Source organism: Physeter macrocephalus, chromosome 9 (genome assembly GCF_002837175.3).
Source record: "Physeter macrocephalus isolate SW-GA chromosome 9, ASM283717v5, whole genome shotgun sequence".
Taxonomy (NCBI): domain Eukaryota; kingdom Metazoa; phylum Chordata; class Mammalia; order Artiodactyla; family Physeteridae; genus Physeter; species Physeter macrocephalus.
This window is the reverse complement of record NC_041222.1, coordinates 63,654,904-63,676,202: the sequence shown is the minus strand read 5'-3', so window position 1 is coordinate 63,676,202 and position 21,299 is coordinate 63,654,904. Positions and strand designations below refer to the sequence as shown.

General features: G+C 44.5%; 1 protein-coding gene across 1 annotated transcript in view; it reads right to left on the bottom strand.

The window, feature by feature from the left end:
* Nucleotides 1-19,366, bottom strand: part of MTAP (methylthioadenosine phosphorylase) — a 38,069-nt gene extending 18,703 nt beyond the window's left edge. The window contains exons 1-4 of the mRNA XM_007120972.4: nt 19,197-19,366; nt 11,107-11,193; nt 9,824-9,882; nt 5,594-5,761 (exon numbers count right to left, since the gene is read on the bottom strand). Of these exons, the coding sequence (XP_007121034.1) occupies nt 5,594-5,761; nt 9,824-9,882; nt 11,107-11,193; nt 19,197-19,229 (347 nt within the window). The 5' untranslated portion in view covers nt 19,230-19,366. The remainder of the gene's footprint in view (nt 1-5,593; nt 5,762-9,823; nt 9,883-11,106; nt 11,194-19,196) is intronic.
* Between the last annotated feature and the right edge of the window lie 1,933 nt (nt 19,367-21,299).

The following is a 21,299-nucleotide window of genomic DNA, read 5'->3' as shown; positions in this document are numbered from 1 at the left end:
TCCGGACGTGCAGGCTCAGCGGCCATGGCTCACGGGCCCAGCCGCTCCGCGGCACGTGGGATCCTCCCAGACCAGGGCGCGAACCCGGTTCCCCTGCATCGGCAGGCGGACGCGCAACCGCTGCGCCACCAGGGAAGCCCCCATCCTGCCTTTTTTTAATCTTAGTTTTTTGGTCATACTTTTCTCATTGTTAAAAAAAAACCAAAAAACCAAAAACACCTTAAACATTCCTGATAGAGGCCGCTATTAAAAAGAAAGAATCTTATTCTCATCCTTACAGATGTTACCCAGCCTCACCTTGAGATATTTCTGGTAGTGACAGAAGCAGTTTAAGTGACCCTACTAGTATGCATCTTTTTTTTAAAAACTTACTATAATGTGGGCATCTTTCCAAACACTCTGCATATCTAATTGTTCCTTTCATAAATATGGTGAGGGACTTCCCTGTTGGGACAGTGGTTAAGAATCTGCCTGCCAATGCAGGGGACACAAGTTCGATCCCTGGTCTGGGAAGATCCCACACGCTGCGGAGCAGCTAAGCCCGTGCGCCACAACTACTGAAGCTTGCGCGCCTAGAGCCTGTGCTCCATAACAAGAGAAGCCACTGCAATGAGAAGCCCGCACACCGCAACAGAGAGTAGCCCCTGCTCGACGCAACCAGAGAAAGCCTGTGCGCAGCAACGAAGACCCAACGCAACCAAAAATAAATATATAAATAAAACTAATTCTTTAAAAATAAATAAACAAATAAATAAGGTGAGTTGAATTCCCTTCAATGATGATAATCAGGATTGATGGTGAAAGGAGAAAGGTCATATGTGGAAGTTGCTAGAATCTCCTGCCCATGTGTACCTTCCATGGCATGGAAAGTTACTAGTTTGGGGTGGAAGAGAGGCCATATAATCAGTCCCCACCCCCCACAGACAAATGAATTTCTAGGAGTATCTAACAATAACTGGGTCAACAATGGAGGGTATGTGCAACAGAAGGAAAACAGGAAGACAACAAAATGCCTCATGCTTTGAAAAAAGCATCTAGGGGAAACAGTGTGGCTTGCTCTGTAATAGCAAAAATCTCATTAGAAATCACTTCTATACTCCACTTTATAATGTATCATCAAAGTCAGGCTTTAAAAGTGGGGTGGGATGCGAGGAATGGTTATGTCTTTACCTGCAAGGCTGAAAAGCAAAAACAAATCAAAACAAAAGCCAAGTAAATGCATAGTTATGCCTCTAAATTTCTAAGTCTTGTCTCAGAATTTGGTTAGTCTTATATGGAGCCCTCACCAAACCACAGGCAGGGAGGATCCAGCTTCATAAAACCCCTACCACTGATCCTGCTGGGCTCAAAGGAGGAAGGTGCTTCTTCCAGCAGGAAGGGAGGTAACAGCAGAACCACTGAGCAAGTAAAGCCGCTGGCTGTACCAGCTGCTTCCTGGACAGTGGCAAATAGATACAGGAGATCAGAAGACACAAGGATGCAGGCAGGTATAAAGCACAATAGAGAAACAATTTGAAAAGCCTTAGTGGAACCCTGAGAGTAGCTAAGCTTTCAGATTTCTGTCTCTGTTTCATGTGCAAAGCCAGATTCTGGGGAGGGAATCAACTTGGATTCCCTGTGAGGTCTTTTCTCTCTGTCACTCAGACAGTCTTGCTTCCCCACCAGAGACACTGTGAGAGCCAGATGTACCCTGCACGGGCAGAGGTTTGTACCACAGCAGAACTACCCCAAATTATGTATCTTGGGAGTGTCTCCCTTATAAGATCCTTTTAAAGTAGAAATAGCCTCACAATCCTAAAACAGATGAAAGGTCAGACAGACACATTCTCTCCCCAGTTCACATGGACTGTTTAATAATGGTCAAGAAGTAGAACAAGCCCCATTCTTAACCATGTTTTATCATGAATTGCCAAATGACTTATGGCTCTGATGGTGGGGACCTCCACCAAGTAGAAGAAAGGGATTAATCAAACCCAGTACATCAGGAGGCCCAAGGCAGGCACTGAGGACACTTAACTGTGGGCGAGCCTCTTACAAGTTCTTGGTATGAATTACTATTTTAAATTTTTGGTTTGTGAAGAATATTGCACATGGGGTCCAGGATAACGTAAGAGTCAGGAAACCTGTCACTGTGCAACACACATGGGAAAGTGACCAGAGAACAAATTCTTTCAGCATTTAAGTTCTAGATCTACATACATTTTCCTTTCTACAGCAGCCCTAACCACAAATGAAAGATTACTTTCACTTTAAATATTAGCAAAGGTTATTTCCTTGCATGTGTGAGAAACAGATGCAAGGACTGAGTACACACACCCAAAAATACTGGAACCAACTCCTCTCCCCACCTGTCTGCTGTCCTGATTTCTCCAGGTCAGCCACACCCAGGATTCCCCTTTTCTCACGCCGAGGCTTTCAAGTTTTTACAGGCTGGAATGTAGCATGAGCAAACCCAATGATTTTCAGAAGAGAATGATCTAATTTTCCTAAAAGAGCTTTCAGCCTGTCAGACACCTTCAAGGGTATTTTTCATTTTTAGTTTATAGGAATCTAATGATTTTAAAAACAACCCTAAAAATCAAAGCTACCTGTCACTCTTAAATCTTAATGACTTCTAAGGTATGCACAGCATGGTTGACAAGCCAGGTTGGTGTTTTTTCCCCCTATGCTGAGCACTGAGGGCAAAGAAAGCAAGATGCTCTAGTTGTGCCATCTATTAAAAAAGAATAGCCATACTATTCCATTTTGATTCTTTATCACAAATGTATGTCAGGGAGATTAAAACAGTCCCTCTAGTCTTTGAAGACACTTTAGGATGAGAATATTTTTTCTAAGATGATGTGCTGGCTAAGTTATAGCAGTAGTAAGCAAATAATGTGTTTCCAGATCAATCCCTGGAGAAGAACCCATGGACAATGCAAGGAAAAGGAGCTTAAGTGATGGAGTTCAACCTGTAATTTTGAAGAGAGGACCAAGGCCCACATAGGTAAAGTGATCTGCCTGAGGCCAAACAGAGCCAAGATGACCCTTCTAGAGTTCAGTGCTCCTGCCCCCCACAGCTCTAATCCTCTGTGCACCTCTGCAGGATGCTGCAGTCCTATCAAACATTCTGGGGCTGTGGTTAACAGCTATGGGCACTGAGGCTGCAAACAGCACAGCCTGCAGCTCACCATTCATGCCTGATGACAGGACTAAGTGGAGGTTCAGATGCCTGCCTCAACACACCAGGATTTACTCTGTTAAAATACAAAAGTGCTGTCAGTACACATGTAGGGCATTTCTCACAAGGCAAAAAGTTCTGATTCTCCTCTCCTGTAAGACATTCTCAAGCCTGGTTAACAGAAACCACATAGCTCAAACAGCAGCAGTAACACTTAGAAGATGCTCTCCAATAGCAAAATAATGCAAGGCACATATGTAATTTAAAATGTTCTAGCAGCCACATCAAAACAGTATAAGAGAAACAGGTGAAATGAGCTTTAGTACCTTATGTAACTTAATATATCAAAAATGTTATTGTTGCAATATGTAATTGATACAAAATTTGAGATTTCATTCTAAATGTTATTTACTTAGGGGATCCTCCTTTTAACAGACCTTTTTTTCTGTTTTTACCAAGTGATGTTAACTAGCAGACATACTCCAGCCCAGACTCACAGTAAAGGCATTTATTGGACAGGTACCACATGCTAGACCCATAAAAGGCACTCACTAGGGACTCAGAACTCAGAACAAGGAGAGACTAAGGAGGCAGGTTATAGACATGGCACATAGAAGAAAACAGATACCAGAAGATTTTAAGGTCACACAGCTAATAAGTGCCAAGGCAGAAAGAAACCAGATCTGATGGCAACGCCTGTTCTCTTTCTATTCTCTTTGTGCCCCACCTGCTTTCTTGAGAGCCAGTATGTGAAACATCTACATTTACTACATGTGAGAAAAAGATCTGGAAAATGCAACAGTGTACAGTTACACTACGTAAGTAACAAATTAATCCCAGGCTTAGTATCCAAGCCAAACTTTTCTTTCCAGTACCATCTATCATACTTTATAAATCCACATCATTCTAGAGTTCTGTGCACTGCATTATTAAAAAAACCACATTGCACCCATTTTCTTAGGTCATTACCTCCAAACACATGTCTTTGACGGCCATAGAGATTTCGATCAAGATGTCCCCTAAACACAAACCCCAGCCTCCCTCTCCCTTCGAACAATCATGTTCATTCAGTCACTCAAAAAATACTGACTGAGCAACCACGGGCCAGGCAGTATTGTGGGTGTTGGGGATGAAGTGGCAAACGGGACATATGGGGTCCGTGCCCTCACACGGTTTACATTCTAGAAGGGAAGATGAAAAACATATAGTGTCAGGTGCAGAAAAATGATAGGAAAAATGAAAGGGGAGGGGCATGTAATGATTTTAGTCTACGCTCATTATTTATTAGGTTGAACCACATGAAATTACTGATATTCAACCATTTCTAACTCTCAGAACAGGCAATTTCATTTGGTTCAAGCTAATAGCTTCATTTCATCAGGAAACATTCAATGCTTCTGATGGACTAGGGAATATTTAAATACCTGAAAAGCAGAAGACACACAGAACAGGACTGAATAAACCTTCCTTCCATAACAGACAAGGTAGGAGAGGCGTTGGGTACAGCGAGCCCAGAGTTAACAGACTGGAAGAGCAGGATGGACTGAGGTGATGGTCGGGGTGAAAGGATGGGGGATGCTGATAGGAGCTACCAAGTGGTTTACTCTCTGTGGTACTTCTCCCCACCGCTCTGGCTCAAGTAGCAGACTACAGTTACCTGTCTCCATCCAGAGCATTCTGGGAAGTGGTTACTTCCCCCAGGAATGGGAGGTGGGGGCAGCAGGAGGATGGGATCCCTAGGAGACCACCCATTTTCTTGTGACTTCTTCAACTACTTCTAAATGCAGAGAAAGCCCAGGATCTTGGCAGTCCATTATTGTTCAATATTTTGGTAAAGGAACATTATAGATTCCTTGTGCAATTAAGTAACAGAAAATCCCTAGCTCAGGAACCAACTATTACTCTTAACATCACAAAAAGACAACCAGACATTACATGCCTCCTGATATGATGCAGAAAGATTCTCACCAAGAATTCAAACTTGGTTCCGATCAGGCCTCCAGAGTTAAGCACTGGTTTACGGTAAACACAGGGGACAGGGGAAGACACTAAATGAGACTTAAGGATGCAATCAGTAAAATCCAGCATGTAGGGAGACTATAGGACAAAAAAGAAAAAAAGGCTTCTCTGGACCCTCATTTCAACAAACCAACTACAAAAACAAAGTCTGTGAGACAATAGGGAAAAAGAGAACACTGCCTAGACATCGAATACTAAGGAAATATTAAGTAATTTGTTTTTTAAAAAGTTCGTTTAAAGTTACAAACTGATAAATGTTGAAGCTGGGAATTAGGAACCTGAGAGTTCATGATGAATTCTTCTATTGTGTATCTGTGGGCCTGTGTCCCCTTTCCCCCAAGTCCCCACACATTGTCCACTTGAGCTGAGAACGATCGTACAGGAGGAGCCTGAGCATTTTAGACGACTGCTGACCTGTCAATGAACTGATCAATAATGACGATATCGCCAGGCTGAATCTCTTCCTTCAAGGAACCGCAAGCTGTGGTCACTATGACATGTGTACAGCCCTCCTCCTTCAGAGCCCAGATGTTCGCCTGATAGTTGACTTTCGAAGGCATGATGGTATGCTGCCTCCCATGCCTAAGGAAAAAGAGTAAATATATTAAATATGGTAGAGGAGTGAGCAGGGCATTTTTAATACTCTTGGAAAAGAAAACTCATTTACAGCAGTGCCTTCCAGCCCTTCCCACCAAAATGCTTTCCTTGGCAGAGGAAGAGTGAGAACAGGCCAGGCAATAACCAGCCTACTTCAAGTATAAACTATTTGGTTTTAAAGTGCAGACTTGGGACTTCCCTGGTGGTGCAGTGATTAAGAATCCGCCTGCCAGTGCAGGGGACACGGGTTCGAGCCCTGGTCCGGGAAGACCCCACATGCCGCGGAGCAACTAAGCCCGTGCGCCACAACTACTGAGCCTGCTCTCTAGAGCCCGAGAGCCAAAACTACTGAGCCCACGTGCCACAACTATTGAAGCCCACGCACCTAAAGCCCGTGCTTCGCAACAAGAGAAGCCACCGCAATGAGAAGCCCGTGCACCACAACGAAGAGTAGCCCCTGCTCGCCGCAACTAGAGAAAGCCCGCACGCAGCAATGGAGACCCAACACAGCCGAAAATTTAAAAAAAGTGCAGACTCAATTTACATTTCATAGTTTACTTTTCTATCAAGAGTAGGTAATAGCTTACTTAGAATTCACTCTCCAGGAAAATGTGCCAAGTCTATCCTGTGGGGCACCAACACCCCAGAATCTGAGGCATCTGGTCTCTCATAAGCCATGACATGGAAAACAAGAGGTGCCAAGGAAGAAACACCCAAAATAGAAACTCAAGTTTCCAGTCTAATCTCTCTATTCTTTTCTGCCCGATCACCCAAATAAATTAATCAAACATTTAAAATATTAGATTTCCCAGTTGTTTATGTTGACATCAGCAGGTATGGTCCAAGAATGGATCACCTCACGCATCATTACTGTTATGGGCTGAATTATGTCCCCTCCAAATTCTTAGGCTGAAATCCTGATCCCCAGTACATCAGAATGTGACCGTATTTGGAGACAGGGTCTTTAATGAGGTAATTAAGTTAAAATGAAGTCATTAGGGTGGGTCCTAATGCAACACGAATGGCGTCCTTATAAAAAGACACAGACATACACAGAGAAGAACATGTGAAGATACAGGGAGAAGACAGGTACAAGCCAAAGAGAGGAGCCTGGAACAGATCCTTCCCTCCCAACCTCAGAAGGAAATAACCCTGCTGACCCCTTGATCTCTGACCTCTACCCTCCAGAACTGTGAGGAAACAAATTTCTGTTTCCACTCAGTCTGTGGCACCTTGTTATGGCAGCCCCAGCACACTTAACACAACCGCTAATGATTTCGTGTCACGCTTCAAACAAAATCCAAACACTCTGCCATGGCGCTCGTATCATCTGGGCCCAGCCTACAAATGGCAACGTCAGTCCTTAACCTTTATCCCTTCCCACCAGGGCTCAGCTTCACTGGCCTCGCTGCTTAGCTACACTCATTCCTGCTCAGCCTTGGCTCCCACATCACCTCCCCAGAGGAGTGCTTTCCACGACCACTGGATCTCCATCACATCACTACCCCCTGACCTTATTTTTCTTTCTGGCACCTACTGGCCACTCAAACTATATATTTCCTTCTCAGTGTCCATCCTTCCCACTAGCATCACCCCTGAGACGGTGAGGCCCTTATCTGTCTTCCCTGCTGGTACCTAGAACTGGACTTGCCATATGAGTAGTTCAATCTGTTGGACGAAAAACTGAGTACGTACACACACACTCTTTCCCCCTATCTCTCTCACACACACACCCGCCACACCCACCCACCCACCCACCCAGTGTGCCAGTGAACAGCCAGTAACAGGAACTTGATTTCTAAAATTATTTTTAAAAATTCACACGTTAGAAGGTATATTTATAAGCAGTATTTCACAGAAGGTTAAAATTATCCTGAGCTGCTTGAAAAAGCACGAACATCACAGGTAATGTTCTGCCACAGGAAGGCTAAGTGTCAAGAGACCAGTGGTCTTCACATGTGATAATACAGAAACAGGCTTTCAAGGAAGTAACAACACACAAAAATCTCACTTTGTACGATAATGATTAAAAGTTTGGGCTTTGAAGTAAAACTGCCTGGGTTCAAATCCTAGCTCTGCCACTTACTAGCTGTGTGACCTCATCAAAATCACTCAGCTTTCTCGGCCCCCAATTTTTTTTTTTTTTTTTGATCTGTAAAATGGATAATAAAAAACCCTGCACCACAGGGTTGCTATGCAATATCCCTTGTATCATTCCATATTGATATTTTGAAATAAACTTTAATGTCTCTTCTGATCACCAACAACAGAATTAAGAATATGGAAATAATTTGTACATAATTGCAGATAAGCATTAGCATATCAGAGTTTTACCCCAAGGTCATAAACGACCTCAGAAGGTGGAAGTCCATGAATGCCCAGAAAGTATGGTAGTCCCCGCTTATCCACAGGAAATGCATTACAAGACCCCCCTGTGGCTGCTTGAAACTGCGTATAGTACTGACCTCTATATATGCTATGTTTTTTTCCTATACTAACAGGTGGGTAGTGTGCACAGTGTGGATATGCTGGACAAAGGGATGATTCCTGACCCGAGCAGAGGGGGTGGGATGGCACAAGATTTAAAACTTAAGAACTGTTTATTTCTAGACGTTTCCATTTAATACTTTTGGACCACAGTTGACTATGGGTAACTGAAACCGTGGATAAGAGGGGACTACTGTACATGCATTTTTCTAAGGCTGGTCTCCAAATCTCTGATTAGATTTTCAAAAGAAATTCACATATCAAAAGGAGTTAAGAACCACTGCATAGAGTGGTTCACAGTCCGACACACTTCAGTTCAGCTGGCAAGAGTATAAAACCTTCACCATGGGGCTACAACACGAACCATTTTCTCTTACAGTCTGGAAAAAATTAAGCGTTTCTCCAGCAATGACCACAGACCAACAAAGAAGGTTGCCTGAAATCAACCCTATGCGACCATCTAGAACTAAAATTTAGTTTTACTGGACTCAGCAAAGCCACTTCCGTTTCAAAAATGCAGTGTGGCAGACAGACCCTAGGGTGGTCTTCATTTTCATGCTCTGAATAATTCCTTCCTTCCCGACTGTGGGTGGACCTGAGATGCTTCCAACCAACAGAACACAGTGGAAGGTGCTGGGAGTCACTCCCATGATCAGGCCCCAGCCTGCCAGCATGCACTACCTGGCCCTCCTGCTGGCCTTGCAGCAGCAAGCTGCTGTCTTGTGAACTGCCCACGGGGAGGGCCACAAAGCAGAGAACATGGACAGCCTCTAGGAGCTGACGGCCTCAGTCCTTAAACCCTGAGGAACTGAGTTCTGCCAACTCCTACATGAGCTTGAACGAGGACCTGGAGCTCCAGATAAGAACAAGCACTTAAATATACCCATGTGACACAATATATACTTGTGTGACCCTGAAGAGGACCCAGATGAGCTGTGCCCACACTCCGGTTACCTGGAAACTGTGGGATAATGTATGCTGTTTCAGGCTGCTAAATTTGTGGTCATTTGTTATGCAGCAATAGAAAGCTAATACATGCAGTCTGACTAATTTCTAACTGTGTGATAAAATGACTTGCTCTTCTCTTTAGGGAACAGCACAAGCCTTGTCAAGGCAATAAGGGTGTAGACATCACAGAGAACCCACTTAAGCAACCCGAAACCCACTCCCCACAAATCTAGAACTATTACTACACAAGGGGTCATGAATGAAGCAGTTTTTCTTGATCTTGTTAACTAGAAGATAAAAGACAGAAAAGAACAAAAGAAAACATTTCCTCTTGCAGCTAGAACTGAAAGCAGAGCTTCAAGTTTAGTCAGATCATTGCATCACTCATTGGATTGTTCTAAACATTTTCCCAACCTAAGGGGGATGGGCAAGATCTTTAATCTCCAAAGTCAGTAAAACCTACCCCGAAACTGTAAGCGATAAAGATGACTCAGATGCTATGGCTCCACCAACACATTAAAAACTCATACCTGCATCATTACTCTTGTCAGAATTTAAGTTAAATTTAAAATGTCCTTTAGTAGTAACATTCAAAAGCTTGATATACGTTACCTTGCAAGGAGGACGCAATCAACATTCTTTATCTTCCCCAAAATTAAGGCATCAGAAGGCTGCACATAGTGAAAAATGGTTACAAGTCAGTGATTTAAAAACACATATAGAAACTATCAAAAAGCTGCCATTTCAATTGTTCATCTGTAGTAGGAGTCATAGAAACTTGGGGTCTGAGGGTATATTTCAAAGAAGTAAAAGAGTCTAGATTTGATGGATCAACTTAGTCACTCAATATTTACTGAGCCCTCTCTACCAGTACAGAGATTCGTAAGACTTAGAAGCGTGCGTGGGTAGGTACCATTTAGTAAGATCTATTTGTAGCAAAAACCCCTGGGGACTCTGACGCCACACTGATCATACACAGATGTGTCAAGGCTATTTGGCAGGTTCAAGAACAGGTGTGAGAGTGAAATGCAAAAGGAATAGGAGGCCCCTATCAGGAATTTAAGAACTCAGCACTGGAACCATTTGCTGTGTTAACCAGGTCTAAGATGGCCACAAGATGACCTCAGGTAATGGAGGAAAAGGTCTGAGAACTTAGGAGGTTAAGAAAACATGAGGCTAAGAAGTGAGCAAGCTGACAGCAGGACTTGGAGGATACCAGATCAAATCTAAGGACTTGGCTGAAAAGGAGGGTTTGGTTGGGATTGCCAAATACAGGGATCTTCGTAGGAACCACAGGATTAGAGGATCCTGATGTGGATCAGAGGAACCACAGCATTTGGAAGTAGCCCTATGGAGTTAGGAGAAGGCAGACACCCTCACCCTGGCTGGATGACACAAGGGCTAGGAGAACTAAACAGCCTCCTTTTAATAGAAAAGGAGGAGTGTTTTATTTCCAATTCAGTTATGTTCTCAGTCCCCCCAAAATCCCCCTTTGGGCCAGGGCTTACTAAGAAAAGGCCATTAGATATTTCCTCCCATTTGTTAAAGACTGTGGTATGACCGATAGGCCCCAAATTAGAAGCTGATTTGAATGCAGTGATATGGAGAGTACAGTTCCTGTGTTTGAAATGAGCATCTGGCTTCTAGGGATATAATTAAGAAATTATTTGTACACATTTAAAAGCCATGTTCTCAGTAGTCAAGTCCAAGGCAATCTCAGGGATACTGTCTCAGTTGGCAGAACCCAATAACAGAACTCCTGGCCTCTCTCAGCCTGGGGCAGGCAGCCCTGTGCTGCCAAGACAAAAGCAATTTAAAAAAAATTTTTAACTTAAAAATCAAGCCAGCAAGGAGAAAGAAAAAAGCTAGTATGTCTCCACTAACTGGATATTAACCTTGCCAAATGGAGTGTCCACATATTTTTCAGTTCTTCCTTCTAAGATTTCTGGATCATCCAGGCCTGTCCCACCAATTATTCCAATCTGAAGGAGACAATAAAAAGATATCACATTTGATCAGTTTGCAGTAGAAACAAAATCATTATTTTAAGCAAATTCGTTTATCCATACTCATATGCTCTTCTCCATTCCTGCTAAGCCCTAGTTATTTTAAAAATCTGAACATTCCTGAAAAGCAATCATTTATTCAGCAAACATTCGAAAGCCTTCTATATTCCAGAAATAACCAAAGCATGAGTCACCTTTTCGGACTAAATAACATTTTTGCTGACTATTTGAATAACAAATTAGCATGGAAACTACTTCAACTAGTTTAAATCATAAAGCCAAACCTAAAAATAGGTTAAGTATGGTTGGAGAAAGTACTTTCTAACCAATTTTATTATCTCTACTAAATGCGTGATGGAATAAATGTTCAAAAAACAACTAGGATAGAAAATATTCAGCATTTCCATTTGGTAAGGATTTCTCCTCATTACCGCACTTGATAAAGAAACGAGAGATTTTCTTTCCTATGCCACTAAAATCAGAGCTGTAAGGGATCACAGATAGAGGAATCTGGAATAGCATGAAAAGTTAGCCTCATTTATATTTATGAAATCCAACGGTCATTCATATACATGTAAATGTAAGTAAGTAATTCAAAGGTCTGTAGTTCCAAATTATTTTTAAGTGTCGTATTGCATTTTCCAGACATTAATTTAATTGTCCTCGTCTTCAGGAAGTAATTTGAATCTAAAAACCCTGATATTACCCTATAGAGTTAATCTAATTTGATGATTAAGACACCTGAACAAAAACAGTTACAAAGATAACTAAATATAGTAACTAAACTGTTAACTAAAAATAAAATAACTGAAATCATTAGGAAGGTTTCCCTGGGTTGATACTTCATAAAGGAAAAATACTATTTAAATTGTCAGCAACAGGCTACAGAGATGAACTAGAAACCTAATAAAAAGTCACCTGAGCATTTTTTTTCAATGAACAGCTTTAAATCTATTGTCACTTGAGTAAAATTTCTACTCAACGGAAGTAGCTCCTTGAGAACAAAACTCCAAAGTTAAAAATTAACTGAACATCTGAATTAAATAATTTTGAGATCAGGTTACACAGTTGATTTATACTAGTATGTGGGAAAATAGTTACCTCTCTGGCCCTATTTCCTAGAAAAATAAATCAACAAAATAAGAAAAAGGGCGATTGAGTAAGATTTTTACAAAGAACTGCAGGTTACATGATTTAGTACTTGGAAAGCATCCCCCGACTTCCTCAAGTGGCTAAACCAGTTTTTGAAGTTGCTGCCACCTTGTGGTACATTGTTGAAACCACAGCAGGTTACATATTCTACAAGTCAACATTTTTCTTTGTTACAACTTAACATTGTAGGTAAAGACTAATCAATACAGGACTGCAGTTTTCAAATCAACAGAAGTGTTCACTTAAGTCAGTGGGTTTAAATTCATTTCAGTTCAGTAGAAATTTTTAAAATCGCACTATTTTATGAAATCCTAACCCTTCCTCTAGCTGGTGTCTTTATCATTTCATGTAAGGCCGAAGCACCACAGATCATAGTTGGGATGGGGTAGGGGGTGTAATGAACTGTCCAGCCCATGTCATCACCTCAGACCGCCGAACTGAGTTGCTGACTTTGAAATTACTCTCAGCCTACCCTCTGGGGACTCTACTACTCATGGAAACGTCTGGTGTTTTTTTGCTTCCTTTTTTAAAAAAAATACTACCACTCTGACTTGGCTGTTTTCTGGCCGTTCCCCTGGGCCATGGCATCTCGCATTCTGGATCTAACACTGGACTCAGACTCGTATATACAAAACAAACCAGACTCGGTTTTGAAACCACCCTCTGTTTAAGGCAAGCCAGCCCAGCCTCACAGCAGTGAATAAGAAATGCCAGTTGGGGTCTTGCTGAAGTTCAGTGCCCTGGAGCCCACCCTCAGCAGCCCCAAGCTTCAGCCCAAACCACTCTGGCTGCATGATGACCATACACTGGGTAGCTGCTAACTCAGCCCTCAGTGAGGAATATTTAGTATTGGGTGTGAAAACAAGAGCTGTTACAGCTCATCGGAAAGGCCAGGATGTGTTCTCTGGCACTGGAATTATCTGCAGGAGAGCCTGTCCAGTCAAACTGGCTCAAGTTGTTTCTCAAAACCCATATCTTGGAAGGAACACAGGACAAGTGTAGCAACTGAGTACAGCCACACCAGGGAACTCAATCGCTAACCATTTTCTTGCTGCAGATGGACGCCGGCAGTGCCAAGATATAGCAATATCGCCACCTGCTGGCTCCATGGTAAAGTATAACTATGGGACGAAACTCCCAAGCACCAGTGGCCTGTCATTCCCCTCCAGCCTCTAAATTCAAATGGTCAACTCAGTACCTGCCTTGATAAAGTAACTGTGTCTTCGCATTTACATGTCACAGGCACTGTGGCCAAGTTCTCCAGGGGCCTTACCTCATTTAATTTTCACAACCACCCTGTAAGATGGGCCCTATAGTGTAACACCCATTTTGTAAAAGAGGAAAGAGAAACACAGAACTTAAATTTGTCCAAAGAGCAAATTATAAAGAGCAAAGCTGGCATTGGAACCCAGGTCTTTCATACTCAACCACTATGATGTACTACCTCCCAGTATCCCCTGGAATCCTTGATAAACACCACAACCGATTAGAAATTTGTCTCCATGTTATGAAGAAACTGATCCTCAGAGTTCAAGTTCTGGACCAAGGTCACAGAGCAAGCATGGAAACAGCAACTCTGGGCACGTGAGTGAACCACCTTGGAAGGGAGGGGGCTGTCCATGCATGACCTCATGCATACTTACCAGGCTTCCTAGGCCAGAGGCATCGCCCTCAGTCCAAGCAGTCCTAGGAATGCTTAGGAAAAGTGTTCAAGGTCTGAGATGGAATTTCTGGGCCAGTTCTGCCCAGCCAGGACTTCTTCACTACACAAGATAAAGTTCTGAAATAAGGACCCCCTGGTCCGTCAAAGCCATTGCTAGATTTTAACAGCAAGTTGATTCATCCCACACTTTTCCACTTGCAGACCACCACGTCAAACTCCTCAAAAAGAAGAGATGGTTTGACTTCCTCTCTGAGACTGTGTAAGCATTTTATCTAAATGTTGGCTTACCCGGCCAGAATGTTTACTTCCAACGATGCCAAAAGGGTTCACACCAACCCCTACCCTGTGTCCACTTCCCCTGGTACCAGCCACAGGCGATTTCACATACCCCACTTGGTTTCAACAGCCGCTCACCATCACTTTATACTACATGGAGGAACCTAGCACTCCATGAAGTGGAGAATTTCATTCTTTTCTTACGGCTAATATTCCATTGTGTATATATATACCACTTTTTTATCCTTTCATCTGCTCATGGGCACTTAGGTTGCTTCCATCAACATTTGTTATTTGTAGACTTTTTGATGATAGCCATTTTGACAGGTGTGAGATTATCTCATTGTGGTTTTGATTTGCCTTTCTTTGATGATTAGCAATCATCAAAGGGCAGGATTTGACTATTTTTGGAAATAGTCTTTGAAGAGGTAATTAAAGTTAAATGAGGTCTTGGTGGGGGGAGTGCTAATCCAGAATAACTTCAGGTTCAGAACATTCGTGGTTTTTATTTAACCAACCTCTCCTCGCAAAGTCAAGATATTATTCTAATGGGTAGACACCCTCTTTGAAGATACAATTCATCTCCAGAAGGGGTCAGTGACTTTTTGAGGAGGATTTTCCTCAAAGCTTACTGTACTCTGTAGCACTCTCCTTCACTTGTGGAAGGACATAGGATTCTTCCTGGTGCTCCTCCTGGGTCAGCTGCTGGATACTAGAATCCCCAGGGGAGCTTTCAGTACCAAAGCCCAGGTCCCAGATTCCAGATATTCTAATTGAGCAAGACAGAGTTGTTATTGTTCTTAAAGCTCCTCAGGTGGTTCTAATGTGTAGCCATAATTGAGCACCCTTGCTCTAGGGCCCAGATCATCAATTTCTAAAATATGGGCTAGCTAAGCATCGTACGCTGAATAATGGCTCCTGCAAGAGAGCCTGTCAGCATTCTAATTACGAGAACCTGTGCATGTTACCTGTGTGATTAATGATTTTGAGATGGGGAGATGATTCTGGATTATCTGGGTGGACCCTAAATGTAATCACAAGGGTCCTTTTAAGAAGGTCGAATGAGGAAGAAGGCGATGTGATGATGGAAGCAGGGGGAGAAAAGGCGATGTAATGTAGGGCCCAGAGCCAAGGAATGCTGGTGATCTCTAGAAGCCGGAAAAAGCAAGGAAACAGATTCTCCCTTAGATCCTCCAAGAGGACCTGCCCTACTGACATCTTGATTTTAGCTCCATAGGACTCATTCTGGACTTCTGACTGCTAGAATTGTTAAGCGACTACACTTGTGTTGTTGTATGCCATCCAGTTGGTGGTGGTTGTGAGAGCAGCCAAGGAAACTAGTTCACTAAGAAACACCTGAGGAGCTTGTTAAAAATGCAGATGCCCAGCCTTTTCAAAGCTCCACGGCCAATGGTTATCACATTTTAGCGGGTACCTGAATATACTGAGGCTCTTGAAAATCCAATTTGCTGCCCACCTCCCCATTTCAGATTCAGCAGGATTGGGGAAGGGCCCAAGAATTTGCATTTCTAACAAATTCCCAGGAGGGTGCAGATGCAGCACAGGCTTTGAGAACTACTGCTTTAGATGCTTTTGAGGCACAGACTAGAATACCATGATTATAATCACAATCAAAAAACCTTCCTCAGGGATTTCCCTGGTGGTGCAAGGGATAGGAATCCACCTGCCAATGCAGGGGACACAGGTTCAATCCCTGGTCTGGGAAGATCCCACATGCCGCAGGGCAACTAAGCCTGTGCGCCACAACTACTGAGCCTGAGCTCTAGAGCCCATGAGCCACAACTACTGAGCCCACGTGCTACAACTACTGAAAGCTGTGTCCCTAGAGCCTGTGCCTCACAGGAGGAGCCACCTCAAGATGAAGCCCACGCACCGCAATGAAGACCCAAAGCAGCTGCGCCTGCCCACACGCACACGCACACCCACACACGCACACCCCCCCACACACCCCCACCCTACCTTTCTCAAAGCAACAACAGCAAAAAAGCCCCCATCTCTGTTTTTCTCTGCTGCTCAGGACACCAACCTGGCTGCTGCTTCATCTACTCACCAGGCGGTCTCTGATTCAGGGATTTATAGCCCAGGGGTCCTCAACCAAGTGCTGAGGCTCTCCTGGGAAGTGCCTGGAAATCCACGGGGAAATTTCTGGCTGCCACAATGACTGAAGGGAGTGCTACCAGCATTGTGTGGGGAGAGGGAACCCAGGATGTGTTCTATGTCCTACAATGCTCAGGACAGTTATACTAAGGGAGGAATTGTCATGCCCCAAATGGCATTGTGTCTCTAGGCAAAAAATGAAGGCTCATTGGTCATTTGGTTTCTAAGTGGGGACTGTGGGTTGTCCACAAGTTTCTGAAGGTCACTCAAGGATTTTCAGTGTGAAGGCCTTTGCTGGCCGCACTCAGACATCGAAAAGGAGAGCTTCAAAGGCCTGTTCTCCACAGTCTAGACTTGCCCGTCCCCCTTAATATTGATACCATTTTGATTATAGCCCACTACCCAACTATGATGGGACCATATCCCCTCCTTGTCACAGCAACCATGTAAACAAGACTTATTTTTAATCCCTCAAGAGTAAAAGCTGGGCAGCTGCCTAGGGGAGCCATGGCCCATTACAGGAGCCCTCCAGAATGCCAGAGATCGGTTCAGCCCTCTGCATGGCCAAGCATACCACTGCCCGTGGCTGTTGCCGGAGGACACTGTCTCCCTGAGGTCCTCCCAGACAGTGGCTGCTACTAATGCTATGGGAGACTGTCCACTGGGCACTCGGCAGGCAGCTTGCTTCATGCAAACACTCTACACTCCCTCTTCCTTAAGGCTGCATGACCTTTGTCAACAGAATAAAACGGCACAGGGACCACATGTCAGATTTCAGAAATGGCTCACAACACCTAGTTGGTGGAATGCCAGGCTCTAGGCCAATTCTATCACTATCTAGGTCCAACTATAATTCTGGACTCCTTAGGTGACCTTTCTGGGCCTCAGCTTTATGTCCACAAAAAAGAGGTTTGTGTGGTTATATGGTCTTAAGGAACACTCCAGCTCTATATTTTATGATCTGGGGATAGGATATGGTTTTCATTAGCTTATTTTGCTCTGGACACTAGCATTTCATGTTTTCTATATAGGATGTTGCCTCAGCAGTCTGGCAGAAATGGTATAGGAATCATGGATTTGCAACAGCAAAATTCTCACCTGTTCTTAACCCCAAAGAGAGAAATCAGCAGGCAGGCCTAGCACTATTTGTACCTATTAATTTTATATTCAGCAGCTTGCCAAGAACAAAAATATACATCATAAAATATTTACATCAGGGTTCTAATCACAGTGCCCATTCTGCACTTAAATGCACTGCACTAATTTTACAGGGAAACTGTGTGGAAGGGAGAATGCAAAACCAGGTTAAAGTGAGACTGTTTTAAATACCACCGCTCTCTATTTTTAATGTCACTTTAAGTGTATTCCCGTAAAGGAAAGGCGATAGTTTCCTGCTTGCCCACTGAAAGCTGTGGCCTATCATAATTTAATTTTTGGAAAAAAGATGTTCAAAATTAATCTCAGCTCCCTCACTTAGAAGCACTACCATTTAATAAGTTTCAGCCATGTGCTAGAAAGACAATACAATTCTAACGTCCCAGCAAACCCTGCAGTCATGTTCCCATTTTACTGAAATGAAAAAGAGCTTCATAAAAATTCTGCTTTGTTCTCCATGACTAATAAGGAAGAGGCATTCTACAATATTTGTTTAATGCAAGATTCTTTTCAAAATGGCAAAGGGAATATAGTATCTAAATGTGACTGCAACTCTCCCCAACCCACCCCCTGACATCAAGTGTCTGAAAGCTGCAAGGGCCTACTAAGCTAATCACTCTGGTTGATTACACACTGATCTCAGAGATTTGCCTTCTCCAGGGGGAACTGAACACACAACGCGGAGTCAAGAGAGATACCTGAAGGCGACGGACCTTCCTATCTCACGGCCAAGAATTTCTAAAGCCAAACAAGTCAACTGAGTTTTTAGCTGATCATAAACAGCCTGGAAGAGATCTTAACTTTGATCCTGTTTATTTCTGTGGACTGTAATTCTACAGTCTCTCCCTGCGAGGCATCAACCAGGAAGAAAGTGCGTCAAAGCCCCAGGGAAACTTGTTGCAATCCTCGGAACTCGTGCCCTCCTCCGGCCAAAGCTCCCACTGCACAATGATGCGTTGTACCGAGACCTGTGAGGACCAAGGGCACAAGGAAACTGATCCCTAACTTTCAAGGTTGCCAACAAAGCAGTTTAAAGCCAGAAGCCTCCAAACAGAGAGTGGCCCAGTATTCCTATACTCCATTTCGGTGTTGTAAAAAACTCTGAAGAGTTCCCAAAGCAGAGAAGGCCTAAGTTTAGAACACACAAAAAAGCCGGAAGCTTGCAAAAGAGCAAGCGTGCAGTTTTCCCACGTGGGCCGCGGGCAGAGAGCCAAGTCAGAGCGGAAGCGTTGAAGTCGGTCAGAGCTCAAGGAGCCCGTCTCAGCGGTTGCAGGTGCCCACCCACCTGGCACACCCGCTAGCCCCGGCCAGACGCATCTGCCCAGAAAGGTGCTCGGGAAGGGTTGTGCGCGGCCGCAGCACCGGTCCGCTGTCCCTCAAGTGCTTGCCTATCTCCTGCGCGCTGCGGATGCAGCTGAGACCAAAGGCTGGGGGACGACTCTGCAATTGTTCCCTCTCCCCCGCTCGCCTCCCCTGGGCTAACCGGCCTCACACGCTCCCCGCCGCGGCGGGGGCGCACTGGCTGGGCGCACGGCCCAGAGGCGCGGTCCCCCCGGGCGGGAGCGGGATCGTACAGGGCACGGAGGACTGCAGCAGCCGGAACGACTAATCTCACCTTCACGGCCGCGGGAGTGGCACCTGAGGCCATGGCTGCGCGAGGAAGGAGCGACGGCCTCGGGCGGGGTGGAGACTTCGAGCGGCGGAGCGGAGCGGTTTCAGGCGCTCGGCCCGGTTCTGAGCAGCGAGGTCCCGGGGGCGGCTGTGGCTCCTCCTCTTCCTCCCCGGGGGGACAGCTGGATTGGCTGCTGGTGTGGGCTCTCCCCCGCCAACCCCCCCTCAATTCGAGGTTCCAGTGTCCCGCCCAGTTTGCAGACCTTTCCGGTTCTCCGTTGATTTTTTTTCGACTCCCAGTTATAACTAACGGGCTCATGATAGTGAGAATAATGGAGACCGCTGATTGAGTACTTATGTTGTTCCAGACTGTGCTTTGCACTTTAATCAGCTCCGTTAACCATCACAAGAACGCTACAAAGAAGGAAGAGCAGCACTCCCGACTCCGCCTCGTCTCAGCTGCAAGCTCGGCCTTATCTGTAAAACCAGGCCCATTCTCGGTGCAGAAGTTCTCGCGCGAGCGAAAATCGTGGAGAGGCGGGAACAGGCTCTTCGCTGAGGTTACCTCCAGCTGCTAACGCGGGGCGGGGCGGGGCGGGGCTCGGTTGGCTCTTCTTATCACCGTGACCCAACCGGGGGTTTGCTCCTTTCTGTTAATTCGTGGGGGACAGAGCAGGGGTGGGGTTGACCCAAGACTCAGGGATGACAAAAAGAAAATAAACAGTAACGTGCTGCTGGATAACCTTTCTGACCTACACTACAAACTCTGGCTGTTTGAGGGCAGGCTTTCAAGGGGATAAAACACTACCTAACTCCCAGCCTGGGTCCACAGGGCCGGGGCCATCTTTAACCTTACCCACACCAGGCAAAGCCCAAGCCAACTAGATTCAGAATCCAGACTCATGTCTTCATCACTCAACACTGGCTGGTCACCCACGCCCCCCGTTATACCAGCCCTTCACTGGGATAATCCCTTACTCTCAAAATCCCCATCCCTTCTCTACTGGGATAATCCACTTTAAACTCCCTGGATGGATTAAACTCTGCAAAAAAATGCCGGGTGACAGTGATGTTCTGATATACAGAAACTTTGCAGATTACTCTGGGGGTGGGGGAATGGCTGTGTAAGGGTAGACTTTCCTCTTTCCCTATAGCAGTAAAACACTGAAACAAGACGCAAGCATAATTTCATTCAAAACATCGCTGTCTGGGTGCTTCCTGTATACTGTTCACTTGAACAGTAAAGACTTTTACTCTCTCATTATTTGCTCTAGGTTTAAATTTTCTTGCAATGTAATTTTTCTTCTATTTAAGTCATAAAATGAAATAGCAAAGAATAAAAGTAGAAGATTGGGATGCTCCTTTGAAAGAGCAGGAGGCTGGGAGTTCCTCCCGCATGTAGTTTCCTAGGAACCTGTCTGCTGCTTGTCCTATTGTTGATAGCCCACTACTCAGAGGGGAACCATTGCAGGGACACAGATACTTGGGTTTTATGGCTGCTTCACAATTAGGGGATCTTGACCAACTTATGTGTTTTAATGTGACCAGCAAGTCCAGTTTCTACTCAGCACTGCCTCCCTGCGGAAAGTTAGACCCTGTAAACAAGTTAAATCCTGTAAGCATTAGAAGACTCCTAGACAAAGAACGAGTTGGAAACCTGGAAGGGTTAAAAACAAAATTCAACTGAGTAAATTGGAAGGTCTGACTGGCTTTATTAGGCAATTTATGAGGGCAGCATCCCACCTAAGCTAGAACTAGAGGGCTCTCAGAAGTGTTGTACACAATGGAAGGTTTTTATAGGAAGAAGGATGGGGTAGGGAGCTATTAGCAAAAGAAAAGGAATGATTATTTTTAGGCCAGGACATCTTTTAGGATGGAAAGGACCAGCAAGGGTTTTATCATGCATATTGCCTCTTCTTCCTCTGTAGTGGGGGAGGGGAGGAGGGAGGTGGATGGAGAGGACCCTTGTGACAGATTACCTCATTGGTGCTGATCAGAAAATTTCAAACTATTTCTGAGGAAGGTCGAAACTGCGGTTAGGTTAGGTATTGAGTCTAAGTTTGGTTTCATGGGCTTTTAGCACAAGCAAGTGATGCCATTTTGGGCT